This window comes from Gallus gallus, chromosome Z (genome assembly GCF_016699485.2).
Source record: "Gallus gallus isolate bGalGal1 chromosome Z, bGalGal1.mat.broiler.GRCg7b, whole genome shotgun sequence".
In the NCBI taxonomy this organism is placed as follows: domain Eukaryota; kingdom Metazoa; phylum Chordata; class Aves; order Galliformes; family Phasianidae; genus Gallus; species Gallus gallus.
The window spans coordinates 21,654,949-21,682,921 of NC_052572.1; the positions used below are offsets into that span (position 1 = coordinate 21,654,949).

The window sequence follows — 27,973 nt, forward strand, 5'->3', positions numbered from 1 at the left end:
CACAAGTATCAGTAGTTACATGTTGTGAGGAAGATGAGCAGCTACTGGTTTACTGATGCTTGAATGTCAGTAATCTCTTTAATCCTTTAAGCGAACCTTTGTTTGTGGTTAGACCAGAATGCTATTTTCAATGTTCCATCATTGTTATGCATTGTAAAAACTGTACTGAGAATCTGCTGTGAAACTGCTATGATTGTGCTTCACTCTGAGATCAGGCTGAAAGCCTTTGGCTTGAGAGACAAGCCCACTGAACTCAAAAGCTGTAGATAGATTTTAGCTTGATGCGGCCTTGGGATTCCAGTTTTAAGTAAAGTCTTTTTTGCCATATGCCAATACTGTTTGTACAATCCATCAGTGTTTCAGTTTTCATTTTGTTTAATTCTGTAGGTAGCTTTATAGCATTTTTCTTCGCAACTCTTTTTTTTTTTAACTCATCCATTGTTCATACTAGGCTTGTTGCACTGTGAGGTGTGGAAATGTTGTTAAAAAGCATTTATGAGTTACAGAAGTCTTAGCTGAGCCTTCTAGGACACTAATTCTTAGTGCCCAGTAAAGCTGCCCAGCTCATGTGCAGAGATAAACCAACGGAAAGGTGTGTGTTTTCCCATTTTGGTGATGTAGGAAGATATATGCTGCCAGGGAGCTGGTGGGATACCTGTTAACATGAATCTTTATTTCCTTCCTCTAATTTGGTTTCCTTTTCCATGCACTGGGTTTGTTGGTTTATTTCTGGAGGGGGCAAGGATCTTTAAGGGGGTGCTGGAGATTGAGAGTACAGCACATTTCTCTCCTACCTCTTCTCAGTGCCATATCTCAATAATATACATGTATCTATATTTTAAAAATTATTTCCTGCATCACCTTTTTGTGTTATGTGTGTATTAGCTGTATCCGGCTTCATGCACTGCTGCGATTCCTTTGGCAGAAGACCTATAAAAATTAGAAGCTGGTTCTTAAAGCCTGACCTTTCATGATTGGAATGATCAAATAATATTTGTGTATTGATTTGCAATGATGTGAGGAAGACTATTCGTGGAAAACATGGATGAAGAACTTCAGCTCTGCTCTGTATATGAGGTCTGATGAGATGAATGGGTTTTTGTGTGCGCACACATTGCAGACAAATACATGTGGGTGACACGTTGACTCTAGCTGCTTCTGTTTGCCCTTGCACATGCAGAAGCAATGCTGGTATGTGCTTGTTTCAAAAGCATAACTACAACCTCCAGTAGAACACACACTGGGGTGGTTTATTTCTCTCTCCTCAGTGTCCTTAGAGAAAGGTTGCATAGGAATTAGTGTTAAATGCTTGCAGATTTTTCCATTCCTGTACTCGTAAGAACAGGTATCTGCAGTGATAGCATGTACCCTTACTCGGACTACTGAAAATATGGCACAATATTTTAATGTTGCTACTAACAATTAAGTGAATAACTTACCAATAAACTATAACACAATCAGAAGCTTCTTAATTATTTATTTATCTATCTATCTATCCATCCATCCATCCATCCATCCTTTAACCAGTGCTGGGGAGATACCTTCTTGTGGGTTGCAGGTTCCCTTTCCTGTGGGTTGCAAGTTTTCAAAAGTCAAAGCAATTATTGTACTGGTTGTTATCTGTTCTGAACTTCAGATCTTTCACACCTGGGAGGAAAATAACTATTTAAAAAATCCAGTGGTGGTGATTTGATGTTGTAGAGTACTTAAGTTATAAAAAACAGCCCTGGCAGAGACTGATTCAGAGGGCAGAGCACAAGTGAGTCGTTCCATGATGCATAATAAACGCAATTTATCATATGCTGCCCCCATGTGTAGTATGAAGGTGGCAGCCCCACGCTGAATACGTGTATTCGTAAAATTGAATCTCCACTGTGAGCCTTGAATTAGTATACCTATTTTCACATAACTGAATCATTTCAGTTATCGTGGTAATATCTGTATTTTCTCAGAAAGTAGTATTGACTGACAGACCTAAGTGAAATAAGGTGCTGAATTCAAAAAACAACAACTGAATGAGGAAATAAGCTAATTCTGTGGAATTGTACTGAAAATTGTTACCACATTTCTTTTCAGCTTTAAATAAATGTGTGCTTATGGGTGTGTACCTAAGCTAACTGAAATATTCTTTGTAATTATCAGGAAAAATGCTGCATTTATTGGGAAGAAAGCTTTCTGGAAATACTGTCTTGAAGTACTTTTGCCTCCTTGGACAGGGAAGAAGAGTTTCCTTCTTCAAATACTGTATACATGTACAGTTTTGTCATGCATGTACCAAAAAAGGGTGCCTTTCTGCAACAGTTGACATGAAGGACTCTGTAAACAGTACTGTTAAAATGTTTCCAAGAACGTATTTCACGATTTTCCTTCTAAACCACAACTTGTTAATACCTGATGCTTACTCTCACATTTTCATCTTCCATTCATTTTACTGAAATAATCAGCTGGAAAGTGATAAGAGATGCCAGGCAGAAATAGCAAGCCTAATGCGATTGCAAACACACAGGTATACTTCTGGTAGTGTGTGAGAAGGTTCACAAAGTGAGAGAATATTCAGTTAATTCTCTCCTTATGAGATGCAGCATAAGCTTAGGAAAATGTCACTTCTGGAACTAACAGCAAATACATTTTCAATGAAAGGCAGTTTTTGTACATTTCTAGTTGGGATTAGTTTCATCTTCCACTGGTAGGCAGTCTTCTCTTTGTTTTGTTTTCCTTCCTTCCTTCCTCCCTGTGTTACCTAGGTTGAGTCAAAAATGATCCCTAATTCCTTGCAAAACAAAGTAGTACTTGTACTCTGTAGCTGGAGTGCTTCGTGGAGAAGAGTTCTTAATCTTGCCTGATTACAGTTGTTTCTGTAAGATATCTGCGTCCACAACTGGGTAATTTGTGATGCATAAGGTTTCTGTTTAGGTTGTGGTCCATTTGCATCCATGGCTATCAGTGATATGTTACTTGGTGCTGTGAGTCTGTTGTGCTGTTGTTGTTTGAGTAATAAATCTGTAGAATTTTTCATGCCTTACAGACCTCTCAGCCAGATGGGAGAGTGCTTTTCCTTCGTGTATATCTATATTATGTATATTTAGGTTTGCAAAAAGCATTGATGAAAAAAACATTTAAAACTTCAGTATTCTTCACCTCAAAAGGAACTGATAAATCATGTGCTGCGAGGTTTTCTCTTTTCCAGTGATTGAAATAAAGCTTACGTAAATACGTATGCAGGATTGCATGCATAAATGCAAACAGCCTTGCCCCTGGACCCTGTAGTGTGCCTCAAGGGACAGACAGTACCCTTTTGCCTCTCTCTCTTGAAATGTGACAGTCTGGCCATTGCCTCAAATTCATTTGTGCTGTCCTCTCTGGGAGCACCGCAGTGTTTGTGTTTGAATTGTGATTCATTTGCCTGCAGTGTCTTTGGAAACAGAGAAGTACTGAAACGTTAGGGTGCGTGGATCCTGCATGACGGGGAGAAGGTTTTAAAGCATTAATAACAGAGAAAGAGGCGATGGCTGATTTTTAAGTGGAAATAGGGAAAGATAATGGCATTAGGAGGAGCTGAGAGGAGGTGCACTGTCTCCTTAGTGTAACTTCAGTTTTCCTTTCTTTGTGAGAGGAGCTGAGGGATCCCAGGCATCCTTCAGTTTGGTTCTCCAAACCTGGAAGTTTTCCACTAGCTGCAGCATGCTGTTTAAAGACAGGTTGTGTTTCAAAATGGATTGAATTCAGGAGGCTCGAATATCCTTTGTTACAGAGAAGGTCAGACCCCATAGTCAGAATTATCTCTCCTGGTCCCCAGTCAGTGCTTTTCTCATCTCCTGGTCTCCCTCTTGTGGAATTAGTCTGAGTGGCTTCTTTCTCCATAAGCTGAAGTGCAGCTCTGATCCTGGAGCTGACACTGGTGATGCTAAGTTTTGAGCCACTGCCCTGATGCTGTGGGTGCCTTTTGGGCTGGAGGCAGGGTGGGGGGAAACGCCCCCAGGCAGTGTCACCGTAACTGATAAAAAGTGACTTTTTTTTCCCCCTGATAATGTAGCTGCAGATCTCAGAGAAATGCACCCTAATGAAAAAGCTCGAATGTTCCAACTTCTAGAAGTGAAGAACAAGAATATTAATGCATTTCAGTTGTACAGAGAAAAGTAGAGGCGGGCAAATACAGGAGCCTCTTCTTTGTGGTTCTTCACATAAGCTGTTACTGCTTAGTGTTATCCTTTCAGCAATCCTTCATTTTCGTTCCAAATGTTCTTGCCTCTAGCAGGTTTCACTGCTGTGAGATGAACACGGGCTGCTTCTCAAAATGATGCCGTCTGACAGGAAATCAATACTTTTTTTTTCATACCAGATTTAAGGGCGTGATTGTCATAGTCCTCATCTTAGACCGTTAATAGGTGAATGCAACCTTGATTTCTATCTCCGTTTATATCCTTTAGTAAGAAGTGTACCTTTGGCTGCGTCCCTGCTTGCTGCTCTCCAGAAGCGCTGTGGGGCGCGTTGTTCTCGGTGGGAAGAGAACACGTGTCTGCAGGTGTACCTGTGTGTTTCAGGTAAAAGATGGCTGTTGTTCGAGTCGGATCCTGCTGTTGTGTTACGGAGTCTTCTGAAGAATCACGCTTCTGAAAGTGAGAAAGTCCTTAAGCCGTGCATCTGGGATATGATCCTGGGAAAAGCAGTCCCTCTTTTGTTGAAGTGAGTGGGTTCAGTTACACAGAGAGGAGCTGAGGTGGAGTTGGTGCCGTTTGCCAGACGTGAGCAGGAGCGCCGAAGTCCTCACTGGACTCAGCCTGGGTTTCTCAGCCTCGGTCCGTCAGCGCTGGGCTCTGTGCGTTTGCTGAAGCGGGACGTGCGGTGTGGGAGAGCATGCCCGCCTGCTGCGTGCGGGAGGCTTCCTGCTTGTCGGTACGGCCAGGCGGTGCCCCCCTGCAGAGATACATAGGTGTGTTTGCGGGGGTGCTTTTCCTGGTGCTTAGCATTGACGTGACTGCCCCCGATGTGCATACAAAACGGTGCGCTTTGGGCAGGGAGCGCGGCCAGCTTTGCTCAGGTCGCGGGCCGGTACGTGTCGCGAGGTGTTTGAACGGCACGGCCCAGGTGGTGGGCGCCGGGCCGGAAGTGCCGTGACGGCTGTGCACAGAACCGCGCGGGCGGCGGGCGGGGCGATGCCTGTCGCGGGTCCCCGCCGGCGGATGGCGGAGGTGCGGCCCGGCGCAAGGGAACCGGCGGGCCCTCTCGTAGGAGCGCCGCTGCGGCGCGCCGTTACCGCCGCGCTTCGCGCGAGTGGGAACTCGGCGCGGTCCTCGGGGCTGCCCCGCCGGCGCCGCTGTAAGTTGCCGAGGTGCACAACTCGCCGGGCCACGTGACCGCGCGCCGCCAATGGGCGCCGCCGTGATGTCAGCGCTCGGCAGCTGCAGGGATGCGGAGCGGCGCGCGGGCTCGGGGCAGTCCGGCGCGGCCGGCCGGCGGAGCGGCGCCATGGACGCGCCGGGCATCCTGCGCAGGCGGGGGCTGCAGGTAGGGCCGCGCGGCGCCGCCGCTCGGGAGCCGCCCTCACCTGCCGCGCGGCGCGGGGGCGTGCCGCGGGCCGCGGACACCTGTGGGCGGGAGGCGCGGCGGAGTTGGGCTCCGAGCGGCGCGGCCGTCGAGGCTGCGACGCGTCGCCGGGGAAGGCGGTGGCCGCTCCGCCCCCGCCGCCGCCCGAGCGCGGCGGAGGTGCGGGGAAGCGCGGCCGTTACGGGGGAGAAAGTTTTGTCCGCCGTCGGGTTCCCGGCGCGCTCGGCTAGGGGCTGTGCGGAACCGTCGCCGTGCGGTCGCCTCCCGAGCGAGCGTTCCGCCGGCGCTCCGAAAGTCGGGGAGATGTCCCCGCAAGTAGCGCGGCATCGGGCTGAGCCCGGGCGGGCGGACGGGCCGCTGCGGGCCGAGCGGTGCCGGAGCAGCAGCGGCAGGCGGGTCGCCCCCCGCCCCGCTCGCGCCCATTGTTCGGAGAGCTCCTGCGCTCCGGTCGCGCTCGGCGATGAATGTGCTTCCTTTCTTTTGTTTTCCTTCACATCCGCAGGGTTTCGGCGGGAGCAGGGAGGAAAGGAAAGCCTCCCTGTGGCCGGGATCGTTATTCTTAGGCGGCGTAGAACGGCGCGTCACGCGTAAAACGCGCTGAACTCGCGAAGTTGCGGGCTCCCGTGCCCTCCGGAGCCCCGCTTCCAACTTGGTGCTCATCACGTGGCGCTGTCTGTCGGACGGGCGAAGGGCTGCAGCCTGCGCGCCGCGTCCTGAAGCAGCGCGGCGGGGGGGGGCCGTGGGAACCCGGCGGCCTCTCGGCGTTAGGGACCCGCTGGCCGCTCCCGGACTCGTGTGCGAGAGCATTCGTTGGTGGAGAGCGGGGAACTTCTTTGGTAAAAACAGACTCTGCGATGTTAATCCCTTAAGTCCTAAATCCGTTCTGTTAGTTGATTGTACGGCGGAAAGCGGAATCTCGGCTGCAGGTTGGGACTGCCGGGGCCAGCTTTTAAAGGGGGATTTAAAAGTTTCGAGAGGTAGATGTTCGCAGCGAGACCGGATTTCCTTTTCCTAAACCTTCTTTAATCCATTGAGTCGTGTAAACCGGATTTCTGCCCTTTGACAAGAATCGAACGGCAGTCTGTTCTGATCAGGGGATAACATAAAAACTGGGTGTGAAACCTATTGCTGAGTTCTGCAGGCACCCCTTCTGGGGGGATTTTCTTTGTTTCTGTCTTCTGTAACTTCAATAAGTAATCCTGAATGGATACCTGGAATATCTTAGAGAGTGCTTGCTTGTTCCTACATGTGCTCTGGTGATCGTTTCCTAGCACTGAAAGCCGTATCATGAATAATTCCAGTACCAGAGAGGTGCTATTCACACATACGATGAATGCAGTAATTTTTAAAGATTGGTACCTCGTGCCTGTCATTAGAGTCCAATTCTGGGGTGGGAAAAAGCAGCCAGCGCTCAGAAGTGTGCAGGATGAAATACTGTCATCTAGGAGAAGATGGAGAGGCTGAGGTCCAATTTATGCCGAGATTTCATTTGTTAGTCCTTTAAGTAAAGCGTTTTCCCATTGTCCTCTCACTCCCTGTCTTCTGTGCCTCTGTTTTTTTCACCTTCCATCTGTTCGTGTGGTTAGCCTAGAGACTGGTATGATGAATTTGCAAGCTGGAGTGCAGATCATATGACCTGATACAGAATGCAGTCCCTGTTTAATTCTCCTTAGTAAATACTGATTAGATGAAGTCCCTGAGTTGGCTCTTTGATTGACATTTGACCTTCTCAGTCCAAAGTAATGAATTGGTTACTTTGTAGTAGTGGTAGCGGGGATTCTTACTGGCTTTTTTTCGGTTGTTGTTGTTAAATAAATCTTCTACCATTATATTGTTCTGTGGGATTAACCTGTGTATCTTTTGTCCGTTCTTCTTTCTCGTATGTTACTGAGCCTTTCCTTTAAAGGCTGCAGAGAATGCTCAGAGTAGGATTTATTTTTTATTTAAATAAAAAGCCTTCTGGGTTAAGACTGTTCTGAAGAAGCTGTAGTCAGTGACAGGTTGACTAACTTTACTTCATAGGACTTTATAACTTCTTTGGGTTAGAAATAGAAATGCTGTAAGAAGATAAATCTCCTTAAAAGCGGTGTGCTTCCTTTGTTGAAGCACACAGCCCTCCAAAGTGTGGGTTTTTTGATAAACCAGCAATACACTGTGAAACAGTACCTACTTAAAAGTCAGATTTCTGCAATTGCTCTTTTTTTTCTATTTGTAGGCAGTTTGCTTCAAAGCCTGGTTTACAGGACACACAAACCATTTCCTTTTAGATGGGAAACTGATGTAGTTGTGTTTGATGCCATGTACCATCATGCTGTGTTTAAAAAAAGCCAGGAAGCAGCTTGAATTGAATCTCAAAATATAAGCTGTAAGTAAATATGCAGACTTGGGTAAAACTTGTTTTGGGTTGATCTGTGAAGGTTTTCTGAGTGCTTAGGCTTCTCAGAGAGACTGAGCCCTTCATTTACTGCAACCCGAGTACGTATACACAATTCATTCTGCTGCAAGTTCTTTCTTCAAGTCATTACTTGTTTTGGTTACATTCATAGACAAATAAAATCTGAATACAGAGCTCTGTTGCACGTATTCATTTTCAGTAAGCATGTTTTTATGAAACATCCTCTTTAATTACAAAGAACAGTTTTTATTTGAAGGAAAAGTAAGGAGAAAATAGCTTCTGAAATCCTAAGTATAACTTAGCATGGATCGAAATAGGACTTTTTCTCCAAATAAATAATGAAAATGAAAGCAGCTAATTACTTGCACATCCTTCCTCGCAGGTCCTGACTATATCCTGCTAAGGCATTGCATTTCAGCTTTCTTCCATGACTTTGTCTGGTAGGCATTGGTCTGAGGCGCTATGTTTTATATTGCCTTAAACAGAAGCTCCAAAATCCAGTGATGGTGTGTGCAGGTAACATGCTGTTCCTGCAGTCGCTTAGAGGGATATGGGAATGTGTGAGAAATCCTGCTGCTAGATGCAAATGGCTTCAGTCATGTTTCTAGAGCTGATGAAGCTTTCTCTTTTGTGAACAGATGTGCTGGATGCTTCAGGCCTTCCTTTTCCTTTTTGCTAATTTCATTTCTGCCTCTTAAGTGGTTAGTAAGCAGTATCTTGTAAATCCTGAGGTAATTACATGAGGTTTTTGTATCAGACTTTTAGAGAAATTGACCAACAGCAAATAAATCAGCTATATGTGGAGACTCCCAAATGTCAAAGACTGCATTGATTTGCTTTCCTGTTCACAAGTATGTATTTTCTTTGTAAACGCTGGAAAATTTTCACAGGTATGTAGGGCTTCTGTAAATTTGGGGTGACTGAATTGCATTAAATTTGCCTAGTTAACATTATATATGACATGGAAAAGATCCAATTGAAAGTCTCTTAATACTGTACCTCACACACAGATTTTTGGAGGATGAGTTGAAAGGAATTTCATCCTTAATTCAGAGTCATTGCTGCAGAAATGGAAACAGACAGCGTGAATGAAAGTGCAGTGCATTTCTTTGTGAACTGGTGAGGCTGCTGGTGCAAATTCCTTGTCTTGCTAGCAAAGATTTCAGGGGGCAGGGTGACTGTGGCTTTGGTGATTCCTTTACTCCACCTCTGATACAGGAAAATAGTTGGCTTTTATAGGCACTCTTAGAAATATTCTACACAAAATATCTAGTCCTTTGCAAAATGGAAAATAATGGATTTCTTTTTCCAGGTCCTTGCTTACTGGCTTTCCTAAAAATGTGTTCTGAGAAACTAAACAGAAGGGAAAGGGTTTCCTAAGAAAAATGACCTTATCTGTGGCTCCTTAGTTGACATGTCTTTTTGGGAGCAGGAATCTTAATGAAAATAATTCTTTCTGAAAGAATTGACACGTGAAATACTAAGTTCGGGTGGGAAGCTACGTCCCATACAAGAGTAAATATCAGAGAGGCTGTAACTGTCTCTTGAATGCTGTTCATGTAGCGTGCTGGGAGGAATGATGGTAAGAACTGGAGAATGTTAACTGGACTCTGGCTTCTGTTGCAGACTGAAGATTGGAAAGATAAAGCTTACATGGGAGGCTCTGGAAAGGCTCTACATGTTTTTCACTGGTTTGAATGCTGTGTCTAACAGTTATCTGTTGCACTAGGTGGGAGGGGTTGTACAATTTTGAATTGAATTTCATAGGTGGCTCTGCCTCTTACTGGATGTGAAGAAGTGGAAAAATAAATCTGTGGAGGGGTGTGGAGCCTCATGCAAAAACGGTGAAAGATCAAAACCAGAAACAAAACTGACCAGGCTTTACAATTTGCATTTTCTAGTAGATTCCAATGAATTGAGGGGAAGGCAGGAGATAGAGGTCTTCTGGCATTGTGCAGGCGTAGCTTTGTGGCTGTACTCTGCATATGTCCTTGGTAGTTGGGTCCGGTCTTGTATAACGCACTGTTACTTGAGGGGTTACATCTCTGAGGTAGTGCTCAGAACAACTTAAATTGTGACTGTGGCACAAACTGTTCAGTGATCCGTTGGATAAAGTAAAAAAATAATATTTGCCAAGAAATACAGTGTATACATATGTATTTCCTGATAGAGCTGTCTTTATTTTTAAGTTACAGTGGGGACAGCGGTGGAAGGCAGGTCGTCTTGGATCTGTTCTGGTGATGTGTACAGGACAGAACAGATGTTTTGCATGCTTAACTAGTGATAGACGGTGTATAGCTGTGTTTTGCTAGCAAGAGCCGTTGCAGAGAGGAAACACTGATGTAAAGAACGCTTTTCCTTTTCTCATTATCTGTCACGTCTGTGGACCTAACAAAGTGTACAATCTCTTGATCAGCTAATTCCCTTCTGTTCTCCAGGCATTCGTGCATCGTTACGTGTTTATCAGGTGCCTGGAAAAGACCTTGTGTGTCAGACATTGTGCTGTTTGAGCTGTGAAAGCTTTTCTGGAAGGGTTAACCATTTCTTCTGTCTTTGCTTCTCTTGGCACTGTGGTCATTTTATTTCAGGAGCTTAAGTAAATAAATAAACAAACAATCCTGCTTGCTGCATTCAGAGCTAAAATATTTGGCATGAGGCCAGTTTTGGTGTCTGTGGCCCATATCACAGTTCTCTCTCATGCCCTTCGTTTATTGCAGTAAAGTTTCTTGATAATGTCTACAATATGTCACCACGCTGATTGACTGTTCTGTATTAGGTTTGGAATGCAAAGTGTAGACTTAATGTTCCTTCGTGTCAGATACTACAGTGAGCTCAGAGGTGGAACGTGTAATGTTTTGAACTGAACTTGGTTGTGTTCTACAGGTCATAAAGAAAACCAGTTTTTCAGAGTTCTCTGTGTGCTAGTTAGCTCCTATTGGAGTCACTTGGCTTACCCCAAAATCCGTAGTATTTTTCTGCTTACCCACTTAACAATAATAGGAATAAGATCTGCATGAAGAAAATGAACTTCTGATTAAGACCCTTTTTTCTCCTCAATCCCGTGCGTAGTTCTTAGCTTGACAGATAGTTTTGTTAACAAACAGGTTTTCTTTACTCACTGTGTCACAGCTGATAAAACCCATCATTCTCCAGGTTGTCTTCCTGAAATTCTTTGTAAGACGCTTCATTTGAGTTTGTTGTGTTTTCCTTTCACTCCAGTGCTGCTTCATGTGTCACGTTTGACAGGATGATTTCTCAGGTTTGTTTCCGCCCACTTTAAGTCTTAAATTCTCCATTTCTTGAGTAGGGGTTTTATCGGAATTGCCCGCAGACTTTCACATGCTATTAATTCCTCTTCATAAGAGATTAAAGCAATGAACATTTTTGCTTATAGCAGTGCTCATTGCCCATCTGAATGTTAAAATTACATAAAAACACATAAACAATTGTGAAGGTCACAAAGCAAAATTACAGTTTGGTAGTTTCTTTAAATTTTCTTTTCTTGGCTTCACTTTATCTCACATTGAAGTAGCACTGACTTCTTCTACAGTCTTAACTCTACCTTCTGCAGGACAGGTAAATCAGAAAATGTATTTTCCCATCAGCAACTCACATCCTCTCTAATCTTGTTTAGTTGCTTGTTCTCAGCTTCTGCTCCCGTGTTTCTGTTGCATCTCACCCACCTTTTCCTTGAAGCCTTCCTAGATTTAATTTCTCAAATGCAGAACTCCACCATGGCATGCAGAGCTTGGATTTGTGCTAGAAGGTACAACTACACTCATTGTCCATTCCTTTGAGAACAAGCAGGCTCTACATAGGCATTAGATATTAAACTCTGAGTGTCTACAGAGCACATTACATTTGGAGTAGTTAGTCCTTTCTGAAAACCCTATTTTTGTGTGCATATTTGGCTTAATTTCATATGGATAGTAGATAACATGTGGATGGCACCTGGATATCCTTCTCTACTGAATTTCAAGATGTTGTGGCAAAGCAAGGGAGCAGGTGCAATGAAGATTATGGATGCATTTTTAAGCTCTCCTGTCAGAAAGAGATTCACTTCAGCAGCCGTATACCAAAACTTAGTTTTCATACATGTGCTATGAAGGAAAAAATTCAAGTTTCAGAAGACATTGAAGTATTCAAAGTCACTATCTTATAGGAGGGAGTAGGTGGCCTTAGTTAAATGGTGGGGCTCATGGCATAGCTGGTAACCAGTAGCTCCTCTTACCCTACATTCTCCCAGATTTTATTTTCTGGTGTCTGGAGCCAGGTGGCTACTTTGTGCAAACTAGTTGTACTGTGCATTACCTACAGGTAAAGGATGCTGTATCAGAAATGTATAAATACAGAAACATGTGAAGATGCTTTGCAACTAATGAGGGTTCTCCTACTGGCCCTCCTTATAACTTCCTCTTTTTTCGAAAAGTAAGGGAGACGTAGTAAAACAGGATGTGTGGTATGATGGTGTTAACTTCTGTTTTGAGGTTTTTCCGATAGAATAGCTTTCAAAAATCTTTTTTATCCTTTTATTTTTAATTATGCTAAAACAAGGAAGAGCAACTTGAGTTGCTCTGAAAAAACTAACTGTACGCAACTGCAATCTTTACTTTAAGGAATCTAGCAGTCAGAACTTGCGTGTAGAAAAACCTGAAAATAATCCCTATTCTCTTATGTTTTCTAAATACAGCACTCACAGGCACAGCTGGACTGTTTGGGTTGTGAGTAGAAAATTGATTTTTAGGTATCCACTGCCTCTTGTGAAAATAGGTTCGTAGTTTTAAGTTACTTCAATTTCTTCTTGAGATTTTAGTAGATGTAGAGAAGTCCAAGAAGGGAAGGAGCAATGCAAAAAAAGAACAACAGTTAGGAGTGGCAAAATGTTTATGCCCAGGATAAAAGGTGTATTTTATGGTGCTCTGATCCTTACTAGTTCATGTGCTATTTTCTTTTTTGGTTCTTCAAGACACAGTAGTATGTATTCGTGTTCAAACATGCAAGATGATCACTACTGCACTTACATCAAAATACTGCTGAGTGTCTTGTGGCTTTGGGCTGTATCTCTGGCTAGCTGAAAATAATAAATAGCAGATTTTGACGCTTGGGCATGAGGCTGATTAGCATTTTCTTATTTCATCACTTCTTCCCTGAGTAGTCATACTTCTCTGTAAACTACAGTTCTCAGGGCAAATTGGTCAAAACCTGTGTGGGATGGCTGTAGAAGATGAGAGGTAAAGCTAGTATTGCTAGGTGGGACATGCTTTTCTTTGTTCTGATGTTCTGAAGATAGCAACCTTGGTTACGTGCCTGGTAAGCTGGTGTGTGTTCCTGATAGTATGCTGACATTGTGTTTCATTTCTAAACTTAATTTCCCAAATAGCAATTGTTTGACTTTCTTGTTTATGCTCTTAGGACCCTGAGCTCGTCATCTTCCATCATAGATTTTTTTTTTTTTCATAGAATCATAGAATGGCCTGGGTTGAAAGGGACCTCAAAGATCATCTAGTTTCAACCCCCCCTGCTACGTGCAGGGTCGCCAGCCACCAGACCAGGCTGCCCAGAGCCACATCCAGCCTGGCCTTGAATGTCTCCAGGGATGGGGCATCCACAACCTCCTTGAGCAACCTGTTCCAGTGTGTCACCACCCTCTGAGTGAAAAACTTCCTCCTAACATCTAACCTAAACCTCTCCCGTCTTAGTTTAAAACCATTCCCCCTTGTCCTATCACTGTCATCCCCTGTAAGCAGTCATTCATGAGTCTTTGTATTTTGGCTTGCTTATATCGCTAGCACTTTGCTCTTTCCATAATGAGAACTTTGTTGCTCTGCTCTTTGTCCTTTGACTTTCATTTATACCCATCCTCTTTGAGCTCTTAGTGACAGTGCATCTTGGGTCTTGCTCATTTTTCAGCATCTGTGACAAAATTGTGGAATAATGGCTCTTGGTGTCCTTCATCTATATTTTCTTACCCACTGTTTTGGAGTGTTAGAATAGAATTGTGACAAAACAACCACCTATTTTATACATGCATTTATTTTATTTTCTTCCTTTCAATTTCCAGGTTTTCATTTCAGTGTTCAGGGCAGATGCCTCTTTAATGGTTTCTGTTGCACCTTATGCCCTTTGCTATGTTTCAGCTGTGAGAGTAGAGCATCTCAGGTAGACTTTTAGCCCTGCTGCAAACCACAGTAGTGTATTTTTTTTTTTTTATTCTGTTTCCCTCTAAAGACACCCTCAGTTATTTTAGTGTAGTTTCTCTCTGATGTGGAGTCTCTCTGACGGATCAATACTAAGCTCTTCTTGTGCCACACTCAGTGAAGCTGGTTTGGCTTATAGGTATGTGAAGTGTGTGCACATGTCTTCAGGCTCTAACGAGGTTCAGGGAGAAAATTCATGCGCTTCTAAATTGATATGTTTCTGCCAAGGGGCTGTTCTACAAAAATATAGTATTTAAAGCAGCAATTTTTTTCCTGTGTGTTTTCTCTAGCATTGATGAGAAAATGCAGCAATCAATGAAAATCCTGTCAGATATTCATTCTTTCCTTTTCTTCAAAATGCCTGAATGTTCTTTGTTCAAACAAATGCTGTAATGTCTGTGTTCAACAGGATGTGGTCCAGGAGATGAAGACAGTGCCATAACAAGCAGTACTAATGGGAGGGTATTCGGCTGACTAATGGGTTAGACTGCCAGGCAATTAGAGCAGACCTGTTAGCTGCATGTTTCTGCTACACAAAATATAACCTCTATGGTCGTCCTGCAATAATGGCATACAGCAAGTTACCTCAGATGAATTTTTTGCGTTGTTTGCTTGTAAGTTTCTATTGCTGGGCAGATTAATTGGTGTAGTACACAGTCATGGCCAAGGAGTTCTCTTCTCCTTAGGAGATAACTTTCAAAGGTTTGAGTTTGTTTTTGTTTCCTTTCTTTTTTTTTTTTCCTTTTTTTTCTTTAGTTTAATTTTTGTTTTATGATTTAAAATGGAAGCTACAGTTTTGAAATAATTTTTACTGATTTTATTTCAGACCCTGGCTATGAAGATTGCCTTACTTAATGCAGTGCAAGATTTTTTTTTTCGCATAACTGTTGACACATTGCTTCTGCTTCTTTAAATTCTATGACTTGATAGAATATTTGTATTTATTGGTTGTGCTGTGAGATGGCTCTCTAACAGAAATGGTTTTCATGAGCCTGTGGAGATTGGCACAGAGCCTAAGCATTACACTGAAGATCTAAATTGAAGGCAATGGAGGCGATCAGCAAGAAATGGACATCTTATTAGTTAAAGAATAATAGTAATGATAAAATCATTTCACACTTGCCTGAATCAAAATCTAAAAGGGAAGAACTACAATAGGATTTGTAACTTGACCCTACCTCCACACTTGGTACACAGTATGGCTTTCTCTCTGAAGATCACAATTTATTTCAAAATCACTTATTTTGTAATTCATGGTATGTTGGTGAAGGCTCAAGGACTAAGATGAGAGAAGGTACTGCACTGTTACTTCTCACACGAGTGAAAGACTTTCTTATATTTTTATCTTAAATTGTGTCAACAGAATGTGAAATTCATAGCTTTTGAACCTCTTGTAGGGTGGTCTGGCTCTACTCATATTCCTCTTTTCAGTTGTCACCAATCTTTCACATTCTGTATGCCTCCTTCAGTAACTTCATTTTCTACACTTTTTATCTTTTTCACCATTGGTGTGTTAACAGTGTCACTTCATTCAAGCCGACTAGTTGCTATCTTTTTTTATCTTTTTCCTTTAAATTACTGTTGTTGTTTTCTTTTTCATAGTTCGATGAAAATTTATTTTGAATAGCAAGCTCTGTAATTGCCTGCTGCTTCCCTTTCTCCTTCTCCTTGCATATTCCACCTACCTCTTTCTTCATACATAGGACTTAATTGTTGTAAAGCCTTAAATTGTGGGGAAAGATACTCAGGAAAACTGATTAACCAATCTGCAGCCATAACACTGAAAACTCAAAACTACTTAACTTTTTGAATGCCTGCATCTTTGTTTAACTCATTCCCAGTGTCTTGTTGTCATTGAAACATAGACAGCATTTCATTATTTCTTTGGTAGGTTGAGGCATAGGGAATTAAGTGTTCTGTCCAAGGCTGCAAGGCCCAATGACCTTGAATTTCCTGGTTGTCTCTTGTTACCATGATTGCATTGCATAACCTTAGAACAGGCCATTTTATTTGCTATCAGCTATAGCACAATGCAAAGATGTCAATGTTGTATCTTCAAATACAGTTCAAGAATGTGGAATGGCAAGGAGAAAGATGGTAGGTATGAAATGGCTGTAATGCCTGAACAGACTGTATCTAATTAGCAATCTTTTTTTATCAAACACTTATCTGACAGAAGTAGTCTTGGCAGCATTCAGAGATCAATAGGTAACCAACATAAGGAAGCTGTGTGTATGAAGAAATGTTACTGCTTTTGCAATATACTGACTTTATGAATTGTCATATAAATAACAGAACAATGCTCAGATAGTACTACATAGTGAATTAGCCTTGCAGTGATACTCAAATTTTGGTAATGTGGAGTGGCTCAGTTATGTGTCAGTCCTGCAGTATTTACTTCCTCCTTTGCTACATTCTGAAATTATCAGAGACTGGATTGCATCTTTTGATTAAGGATTAGGGAAAAAACAAACATATTCTAAACTAAGATTTTTTTCATTCTAGTTTTTGTATTTCCTTTGTCCCTTTGTTCTTGTATTTTCTCTGTACTCACAGTTCTGCTAATAGAACTCTACAAAAACAAGGATGGATGGCAGAATGAAAATGGATCTTCGGTGCATTTTAAAATATACAGTGTTGTAATTTGGTATTTTCTGTCTTTATATATAGAGTCATTAAAATTGTCTCAAAATAATAGTCACAGAGTTACAGAATTGTTTAGGTTGGAAGGGACCTTTAAAGCTCACCCAGATCCAACCCCTGGCTGCTTCCCACCAGCTCAGGCTGCCCAGGGCACATCCAGCCTGGCCTTGAGCACCTGCAAGGGCTGTACACCCACAGCTTCTCCAGGCAGCTGTGCCAGGGCTTCGCCACCATCTGAGTGAAGAATTCCTTCCTAATATCTGATCTAAACCTTCCTTCTTAGAGTTTAAAACTACTACCCCTTTGTCCTGTCACTGCACTCTCTTCCCTGCCTATCATTCCTGTAGGCCCAGTTAAATACTGGAAGGCCATGATGAGATGTCTCTGGAGCCATTTCTCCTACAGGCTGAGCAAGCCCAACTCAATCAAAGTTTCTTCATAGGATGGATGCTCCAGCCCTTTGACAAGTGTGGTAACATGGTCCCCACATTTTACTTGGAAAATAGTGAATGGCAACTTGCATGACTTTTTTTTTTTTTTCCCTCAAGATAAAATCTAGTAAAATTATGTGATGTCAGAACCTTTTTTTGTTTTGCTAGACTGATAAATTCTGTCAGAATTCCATTTCAAAACTTTTTTGGTCAGTTGCATTTACCATTAATAACTAATTAGAGAGGGAGAATGAGGAAAGTCTTGGTATTCACTGGTAATACGACAACCAGTGTTGTTCATATCACACCAAATGGAGTGGCTTTCTCTTAAACTTGATTTTTTTAAAGGAAAATGTGGAAAACGTTATGACACTATGGGACGTGCAGCCTTGCATATTTTTTGAAATAATGTTAAGATGCCACATCTTTTGATTTCTGTTAAACGTCTTCAGTCTACAGAGTACCCTGAAGCAGCCTGGAATATCATTGTGTGTCTTACTTGCATTGTTATAACTTTGTTTGAAGTTGGAAGTGAGATCTCTGGTACACAGAAATGCCCTTTCCTAGGCACTGGGTTGGAAGCTGTTGCAAGTAGCAAGCTTGGGGTCCCATGCATGGGGCCAAGGCTTGGTGTGTGCCGTGCTGCCCAAGCAGTATGTTGCTGACCAGAAGTGGGGTTTACCTTTTTTTTCTGCCTGATGTGCCTTCCTGAGGGGCTCTGTGGCCTTGCACATGCATCCAGTCTTGTTCTCCAGCTGGCAGTTAGCTTACCTGTTGATGTGTGCTTCAGGATGGAGTACAGCTTTGCTTTTAGCTGCGTTAGCTCTGCAGTTGCTGTAGAAACAATACTGCAATTACCCCTCAGATACAATTTTCAGGCTAGTAGTCTAGGACTGAAGTGTAGCAGTGTTGCTCTTACAGGTGCTTCAGAAGAAATGGTGGGGGCAGAAATTTGGAAGTTGAGTATTCTTTTTCTCTTAAGTTTGCATTTGTGTCCAGGTCAAAACTTTCCAGAGTTTAGAATGTTTCCTGCTACTAACAAGAGAAGTTCACCTTGTGGTGTACTGGAGATGGATTCAGCAATTTACTGCTAAGTTTACCATCTTAGATATTGTCTTTTGGTATAGCTTTTTGAAGCTTTCTGTAATGTAAATTAAGGAAGGGGGAAAAAACCCACCAAAACTAAACCAATACCTGTTTAATAATAGTCTCTTTTCTTCTTTATTGGATAGAATTACCCCCTTCCGTGTTTATCATTAATTAAGCACACTTAACAGTACACACTTGTGTTTTGCTGATTTAATGAAGATGCTAGTTAATTTGGTAGAAATTAAAATGGTAATTACATAGTGAAAGTTCTTACATGCTTGAAACAATCTTCTAATTCACAGTCATATGCTTGATTAAAAATACTATGTGTCTGATACAGAAAGTATCAGGACTACTTTACAACACTGTAGTTTTCTATTCCTATCTTTTAGCATCATTTTTCTAAAGCTGGAAAGATACATTGTATTTAATTGGCATGAAGCATCATTAACCACTGATATTAGTCACTACAGCCTCACATCCATCTGTAAATACAGTGTAATTCTAAGAAATTGGTTACTGAGCATCTGATCTCGCAACTGGTCTACTTGGTCTGCTCACGGATGGTGACAACACTTCATGTGGTTGGCTTGCATTGTTACTTGCAAGTATTGAGATACTGAGTGTAAATCTTGCTCTCTGTATATCACATAGCATATCCTAACTATTTCTAGGAAGCAGCTGGACATACTGATGAAGAACTGTTTCATCCTGAAGCACACTTTTTTTTTTTATGTTGTTCTTTGTTTGGTTGTTTTTTTAACTTTTTTTGCTGCTTTGTTTGTTTTGGAGAAGTATGAATAAGGACAGTAAAAGGAGTGAGCCATAACTTTGGGAGTAGATGAAGAGTGTGCTATGTATGCTGTGGGTTCGTGCATACATGGAAGAGCTGTAAGAGAAAGCTGCTTGTTTTACAGCTCTCTGCCTTACTGCCTAGTTCAGTGGAACTATAAAGATTTTATATCTTAATATATTTGTTCTATGCTTATATAGGAATAAAGATTGTTAATCGCCTTGATCTGATTTAACAGTTATGGCCAACAGAGCTGGCAGTTCTACTTTGATGCAAGGAAGAAAAACACAGGCTGGGCTGAACTAGTTTAGACTATGTTTCTCAATCTCTTGTTAGAGGTACCGTGAACATATGTAGGGAAGGGACCTGAGTCTTGACTTGTGCTTTGAGATGAAGGTGTTGGAGGCAGGCATACAGCACTGTGTGATGCTGTACTAACTGCGGTGTAGCACTGTGGCCTCACACTGACTCTGGCATTACACCCTGAGCACAAATGGTTGGGTAACAGTGCATCTAGTAAGGGAAACTGTAGGGTAGGAGGTAGATCACGATGTGAACAAAAACATTCAGGGTATTGTGTGAACAGTTGACAGCAGGCCTTGGCTATGACTGCTGTAGCTTTTGCTAGCTGTGAATGCAGAGGTGCTTAGGCTGGAGTGCAGGGACACTGCAGGGCGTGGAGTCTTGGGTGTCTGGAACTTTAATCCGGGCTGCAGCTGTGTATTGAGAACACAGCACAGGGCTGGTCTTGGAGGATGAAGTGTACTTAGAGATAATGGTTAGGGAATATGGGATGAGGTGCTCTTGAGGAATGCGGTTGAATATGATGATAACAAAAACAGTGAAATAGACTTGTTAGCGTCAAGATTTGTCCATCCTCATGTGAATGGAGTTGTTGCTGATAGTTTTTCTTCAGTGCCAATGACAAGTGGAGCTGTCAGGTATAAACTCTGGTGTTGGCTGGTGTATTCATATTGTCTGCGTGGGATGCTGCTGCTGTTGCTCCTCAGCTTGATCCTGCAGCTAAGAGAAATGGAGTGAAAAAGGGAACGGTTGCCACTTCAATCTGGAGGTAGAATTATCTTCAGATAAGAGCACATGCTTGACAACTCAGCTGCACCTGATACTGCCATTTCCACAAAAATTACTGATGTTAATGCTAACTACTCTTACATGGAGCCTGCTTTTGGTAGCAGTGTTAAGGCCTGTAGGTAGTTGAAGTGTCTTTCCAGCCTAAATCATGTTTACTTCTCATAATTGCTTTCAGGCTTCGGTGCCTTCAGAGCTACATAATGTGTTCAATACCTGATTTTGGTATTGGACTACATACCTGGATCATTAAATAATTCTCTGATTCTGCTTCCTGACCAGTGTTCTCCATGCCATCTACCTAAATTGCCTTCCCTTGGACAGGAATTATTTAAGAGCCTGCCTTCTTTCCTCCAGCTGCCCTTGGTGATTTGAGTCATGCTGGCCTTTGCAGGAAGCTAGTTTTCTGACAGTTGCTTTTTATCAGCTGTACAATTGCAACTGGCCTGTTCCTCTGGAAAGGACATTCACAGAGTATCATGGATCTGTAGGATGTTCTTTGCTGGTAGTAGCTGGGCAGTTTCTCTGAAGGCTTTTCAGTGTGCAGATTTTTTTTTTTCCCCATACCTCATTAAATGAACAGTAGCTCTACCTCTGAGACACTGACCCTCGTTCTGACTTATTCTGTGGTTTGTCTTTTATTAGACAGCCTTGTCTGGAGCAGTACATACAGCTGATGTGTGCATATAGAAATTTTTTATCAGCTGGAGTGTAAGACTAGAGGGCATAAGGTTATGATATAATGGGAAACACATATGCATGCACTCTAATGTCTCTGCATACTTCAGATTTTGAATTCTTCTGCACTGAAAGAACTGCATTCTCTTTGCTCTTTGCTCTCACCTTTTATTATCTCTAACTCCAGTTGTGGTTTTTTTTGGTTTTTTTTGTTCTGTTGTTTTTTTTTTTTTTTGTATTCACAGTCTCAGCAGTTTCTGTTAACAGCTGCTGATCCCACTTGCACCCTCAAGGTAGATCTGTCTGTATGTTACTAAGTCCCAATAGTAAACATTCACCCCTACTTGAATTTGCTGAGAGCAGAGCTTAGTTGTTGAGACCTTTAGTAGCAGTGTGACATAAGGAGTCATTAGTCCTGTGGTTCTTGTCAGTATTCCATTTCACAACAGCTATGGGCTTGTTGAATGGGGTGGCTGTTGGATGAGCTGTGACACTTCTGTGCCAGTAATAGCTGCATTTAGTCTAGACCATTTCTATTTTACAAAACAGATCTATTGTACAAGCTTAGTAGGGGGAATTGTGAACTCTGGCTTTAGGGCAAGAATGAGCTAGTGGGAGAGCTGCAGAGAGACACTCCAGAATCCGGTTACTGCTGATCTTTGTGGTAGAGACCCATGGCATGACTTGCACCACAACTCATTTCTTATCCTAGCAAAGAGGTGAAGCCTCTGGTACCACGTGAGTAGCAGCACAAAAGTGAGTAGAATGTATTTATGATTTGGAAAAAAAGAGAAGGTCCCACATTCTGTAGTGCAGGAGATAATGAATCTAATAGCCTGGAGTTTTACTGCCTGTTCATCATGTGTCTGTTGATGGTAACTCTGCCAGTCTACCCATCTGATTATTCTGCGCTAACAAAATGTGCTGTTAATATATTCTGATTTGTAATCTTTTGTGGTTGTAACATTTCTGGTGTCATTGCAGGCACAGCCCACGTGTGTGTTTCAGTAGAGGCAAGACTCGTTCCTTTGTCATAGGAATAATTGCATCAATTTAGTTCTACTTTCATGCTTGTGAGATGGTATCCTTAGTTTATACCATGAAAAATCCTGGTACAAAACGTGTTTTTATCAAAGCTCTGGACTGCTCCTGAAGTATATTTTAAAGGGGAGGTAGGAAGGAAAAGGCTGCTGATAACAGGGAATAACTTCCAGCATCTCATGCTAGATGGGTTAATAACCTCAACAAGACAGAAGGTAGGGTCTCTGAAGTTTGTCACTCCTGCTAACTAGTGTAAAGAAGTAATTAAGTTGACATATGATGGTTCCAATACACGGCATGAAGGAGTGAGACCCTTTTCAAGAATCTGTTTTTCAACTGTGTTAAAGTTTGTATTAAATGATAAAGGGAAGGACCTGGTTGTGTGGGATTCTGTTTGTTGTGCTGGTTTTTTTCCTTTCTGTAGGCATTGTGGCACTACAAGAGTGTTTTTGTTAATGCTCTGATAATCATAGGATTAAAAGACTAAAACTAGCAGGAAGTTCTAGGGCTGCATTACCACATCACTTCTCCATTTGAGAGATTGAGCAATACTTTTCAAACCTTCCGTTAAATACATTTTCTTTTTTAAATATATTTTTCAATTTCTCCTAAATACAGAAGTCAGTTTGTTATGTTCATGAATACTTTGTGTTCCGTGTTGGATAGTTTTTCCTAACCTCCTACCAGCTCTTAAGGAAATGGTAAAAAAAAAAAAAATGCAAAAATGCTGCACATCAAAATTTTGAGTGCATAATACATGCACACTGTACTTGTGCTTATTCTTTTACATAAGATTGATTCGTATCTCAGAAAACGTAATGAGAATATTATTTCAATTTTTAATTTCCCTCTTAATAGGACTACATATTTTAAGGGCAATATTATTTGTTGTGATTTCTTTTCTGATGGTTTATCATTTTGAATACTTTTTTTCCTCCCAAATTTAGAATATTCAGTAATGGAAGGACAAGTAATGCTTTAAAGATTCTGGGAAGACTCTCCCTTTGTATCACTGACCATATTTACATTGAGGCAGAGGGTGTTCATTATAAATATATATGTGGAAAGGGTACTGATGTGCTCTGAATTACTACTGCATTTGTTTGCAGATCTTCAGAAAATAGGGTAGGTGGGTAATGGGGGTTCGTTTGCACTATTCACATTATTGCTCATTCACCTTTATTCTCTGGGTTAATGTGACATAACGTTCCTGCAGTGTGTAAAACCTTTATTTTCACCAGATCTTTTTTGAGTTACGGAGCTCTGCATGGTGTCTTACTGAGTGTGGAGGCTTTAATTATTTTTTTGTTTGTTTGTTTTTAAGGAAGGATAGAAATTACTTTGTGGAAAGCAGAGTCTTGAGATCATCAGAAATATTAAGTTGAGTGTAAACGTATTTTCGGTTAACTCTGCAGATGGCATCTTTTCAGGAATATGAACAAGTCTAGCTTGCATTTGTGAAAGTGTTCTGGTTGTGGTTTTTGTTTTTTAATCTTCTTTTAATAGATTCCTAACAGGAATTGTGTATTGGTTCTGATAGTGAGAAATAAAGTGCAGTTTTGTGTGTGTTTACTTAGGTTGTGCAACTGTGCCTGTTCCCTCTGAATCTTCTTCTGAATACACTTATTCACCAGAAAACTTAATGATATTTATTTTTTTGACTTGGCCCTTTCTCAAGGGACTGCCTCAGAGCAGTTTGACTGCTACAGTTCTGTAGTGTTAATTTCAGACTAATCAATGCAGATATGATTCAGTCAGACCTAGATGCTGCTCCATTAATACCTGTCTTACTTTGCTTGGCTTTCACCTCTTTAATTTTGGTCAATAAAACCAGTAATGCTCTCATGTTCTTGTGCACTTCTGTTCCTACGTTGGTAGGACTTCCAGCTGATGGTTTCCTGGGTTCACAGGAATGAATTCTTGCTCTTCTGCTTAGTGGCTTGCAGTGCTTTCCTCCTTTTTTTGTCTCCTACATACATTCCTCTGTGTGAATACACAGTTGTATCTTCTGGAGGCAGTTTCTTGTATTTGTAGTCATTGTATCCCATAGATTTTTCCGGGAACCTACTTCTCTTTACAAAGCCTTTGCAAACCCAAAGTGATGGTGGTGGGCTTTTCTTTCTTCTTGCTGGAAAGGAATGAGACCACCAGTTGAATTTCAGCAATGATGGTAATCATAAAGCAGCAGATTATGGAAGTTGTCAGGATTATTATTATTATTATTATTTTTTGCATATGAAAACACATCTTACAATGCAAAAATTTGATAAAATCAAATAATGGTTTGTGTTTCAACTGAATTTTGAAACACAGTGGAAAGTGAGATTATTTTAAGGTGTTTTTATTTCTGATAAAAGTAAGGTCTGTGAAGAGTGTGTTAAATCCTACGGTTGCCTTACATTTTCTGGAAATGAGTAGCTGCTTGATCTTCAGTACTGTCTGTGTCAGACGACTTGCTGAAAATTCAGATATTACGTTCAGTAGAATTCATGTGGAAAACAAACTTAAGTTTGCTTAATTTTGAAAGCGAGAAGAGGAGATGCTGTTGTTTTATGTGATGAAAACATTACAAAGATGTTCAGTTGATGGTGTGTTTTTAGTCTGTCAAGAAGTAGGGACAAATGGAATCAATTTCTGGAGAAGCTGCTCAACCTAATGTAGAGTATTTCTTAGATGTGTTAGTGGAACTCCTCTTTGGAACGGGTTTGTGATACGGTCTCAGAAATGCCAAGATGGTAATTTCAGTAGAGGGGAATGTGTGAGTGTGAATGAGAGAAACAAATAACTTCCGATGACCTGATGCATGGAATGCTTGAGGGGGGCACGAAGAGCAGCAAAAGGAATAGGAATCTGTAATGTGTTTTGTGTGCGACTCCTTACACTGATATAGAAAATGAAGGTAATGTAAGAAAGTGGGACAGCAAAACAAATCTTTTTTAATTCTAAGGTGCGTATCTAGAAATGAAGTAGGCTGGTGTATGTGTATTTTTACTACACAGTGTCATTAAATGCTTGTGAATACCATGTAAAAGCCTAATGAGGCTACTAGCAGAAGGTTCATTTTCTCTGATATTTGTATGATGAAATTAATGAAATTTGATTTCGTAAAGCTTTTACAAAGCTAGTGAAAGTACAGCCCAGTTAAATACTCTCCTTCTCCCCTCTCCAACATCGTCCATTCCATCCCCTCCACAATCCATTTCCCTCCTTTTTCTCTGTCCTTGTCCTTCTCCTTTCTCCATTCGCTGTCAGGAAGGGGCACCTCAGAAGAGTCATTTCGGCTCAGCACGTCACCGTCAGAGACTAGTGGAACCAGCGGCTTCAAAAGTGAGTGCTTTCATTGAAGGACCATTTTCTAAAAGTGGGATATTGTGTCAGAAGAATGTTTGTTACTAAGGAAAAGCTCTTCTTTGTGCTTGATGGGAGATTTAATTATTACTTGTCTGCAAGTGATATAATTGCTCTGTCTCTGATGCTGAATTTCAGCACTAGAAGAATTCATATTCACACGCATTTGTTGTACTTTGAAAAGTTGAGCTAAGGCTTTTTTAGATCTGTCTGAAAATAGAAATAGAAACCATATGAAATATTCTACTTCTGCTTTATTATTTGCCATTACATTTGTTTTCTTTAACATGTGCAGTTATTTTGTCTTAAACAAAAGGCTTTCATTATTTAAGAAATTGGCTGGGTGAGGAAAACAATTGAATGTTCTATGGCCAACCTCTGGTATGAACTTTGAACGTCAAAGAAAATGAAAAAGAAATAAAAAGGTGATATTAGCAGATGCAGTATGAGATAAGTTCATAAGATTGATCTCCCTTTTTAGAGGGAGCCCTTTTTTAAACAGGAAAACAGTCTGAGATATCACACTTAATGACTCTTATGGAACTTCTACTGTCTAATAAAGTGTATTATAATGCATATTTTAGAACATCTGTAATAGGTTAGCTGTATCTATGTTACTTTTTGTTAGATTCAAGCAAAAATGCTTCCCTTTTGATTCTGATACATGCAGTATCAATGACAACATTTATGTATAACGTTTGATACAGCGTTAAGTATATCAGTGGTTGTAATTTTGATCTTGAAAGAAAAGCCTGTTTTTAAAAAAGGGAAAAAAAAAAGTGTTCCATAAGTGGATGCAGTTTGTCCTAGCTTGCTTTCAAAACTGACTCCAGTTACTGTTGTCAGACTCTTTCCATTTCTGTATTTATCGACTCAGTAAGTATCTGTTCTGTTGACTTCTACTGATGCCAACATATTCAATATTTTTTATTCATTTTAGACTTTAATACTATCAGTTCTAAGCTCTCCTTTTGATGTACCTTCAAATCACTTAAGATAATGCCTTCAATGTGGAAGGGCAGAGTAAAAATGCATACCAGGGTGTTCTTCTGTGGATATAAGCTTTGCTAGCTTTTGTCCCTCCTTCTTTATCTAGTTTTCCAGAAGTATTCTGCCATACCCCTGTGTGCACCTGCCTTGTCAAAGGCAGGTGTACTATGAAAACCTCAGTCTGTTATCTACAAAGTAACATTCTCAATATTTGCACTTTATTTCCCTCAACACAGAAGGAACAGAAAGGGCCTTGACTGATGTTGAGCAACCCTTAGCCACTGCTCTTTAGTTGGTGTCTTTGCTGCTGGGACGATATCTTGGTGCATCGGGAGCAAGTACATGGGCAGCTCACTGCTGTTGGACACCAGCCCAGCATCTGAGAGGAGACTAATAGCACAAAGGACTGCATCCTCTACCTTTCCACCTGTGGCCATTGTCAGCAGCCTCTGAATGGCCGTCCTCTTGGAAAAGACTCTTTAGCACACAGTAGGAGCACAGCTCTAGTGAGTACTTTGTTTTGATTAAAATGCCTCTGTAGAAAAGAGAAAGGAGGCAAACTAGCACTGCTTTACTGCCCATACTGTGTATCAGAAGAGAAAAGTTGCAAGGTCATAGCTGCCAGAGACATAGACCAGACTGCAGATCAGCTGCCCTATCTCATTTTGTGTGTCTACCTTGTGAACTCCTGGAGAAGCAGGCTTCTGAATCTTGTTTTTTGATGCCCTTTCACTAGGTGGATAGTATTTCCAAACGACAGCAGAGTAAAACTAATTCTAACAGGCAGCTGTGCTTGTCTTTTTGGACAGCCGCCTCCTCCCTCCTTCCTTTCCCATACACTCAGTGAAGAATAGCTGCTGTGCTTTTTATACCAGATGCATATGTGTTTTCTTCTCCCACTCGTCTTGCTCTTTCTTGAGATCAACTGCTGCTGCTGAGAGGACGGTACTTTTGTGGTTTGACTAAGGTAACTTGAGGTAAGAATTGTTGCATGTTTCCCACTCCCTCCTGTCTGCCTTTCCCTTCTCTTGTGCCTGAATCAAACCGAGGCATGGGTTCTCTGCTTTTTCTTCGTCTTTCTTGAGATGTTAAGCCTAGGAAATAAGATGTTCCCTCATTATCAGACTACGTGAGGTCTGCACCAGCTGATGGAAGGTAGTACCAGGAACAGAACTTGGCAACTCAACAGCTGCCCTTCAGCAAAAAGTTTTGGAGCAGGGATGTTGGTCCCTGTTTCTGTGATGAAGCAGTGAGGAACACATGAGTTGCTGCTCTGCATAGGACAGGCCCTGGAAGCAGTCATGAGAGGGCTGTGTTCACCTTTGCTCAGAACTGTTGGGGCTAGATTAGGCTACTGGTCCATTGACTGTGAGACAACTCAGGAGATGAAGGTAAAGCTGTCCTGCTTCTGAAGCAGGTGCTCCAAGTAGTGGTGTGGTGATGAGAGGAGTAGCTCAAGGCTACCTTAGCAGTCCTAGCTGTACACTGCAGTGCTTCACTTGCGGGTTTGGCTGGGAAGCAGCATGATGTGGCACCTACACAACAAGCAAAGATGACATTCTGTGTTCCTTAAAGGCGCATCTATACTTCACTATGTACTTGAGGCAGCATCAGGTTCTCTCTGTCATTCAGATCACGCTGTGGAGGAAGGGTGATAAAGTGCTATTGGCGCTCAGCATTGAGAGACAAATCGCCTTTTCTTCTATTCTCCTGCTTCACTTCCTGAGCTGCTGTT

General features: G+C 41.6%; 1 protein-coding gene across 15 annotated transcripts in view; it reads left to right on the forward strand.

The window, feature by feature from the left end:
* The window catches only part of MAST4 (microtubule associated serine/threonine kinase family member 4), a 288,003-nt gene that overhangs the window by 89,151 nt on the left and 170,879 nt on the right, over positions 1 to 27,973 (forward strand). For 3 of the 15 annotated variants that reach the window (XM_015277617.4, XM_015277618.4, XM_015277621.3), the window contains one exon: positions 25,153 to 25,227. The exons of 3 other annotated variants lie outside the window; for them this stretch is intronic. In XM_015277617.4, the coding sequence (XP_015133103.2) occupies positions 25,153 to 25,227 (75 nt within the window). Of the gene's footprint in view, positions 1 to 5,148; positions 5,506 to 6,215; positions 6,381 to 25,152; positions 25,228 to 27,112; positions 27,216 to 27,973 lie in introns of those variants that run through there. 9 more of the 15 variants (XM_046905687.1, XM_040656305.2, XM_046905683.1 and 6 more) reach the window with 5 other exon arrangements.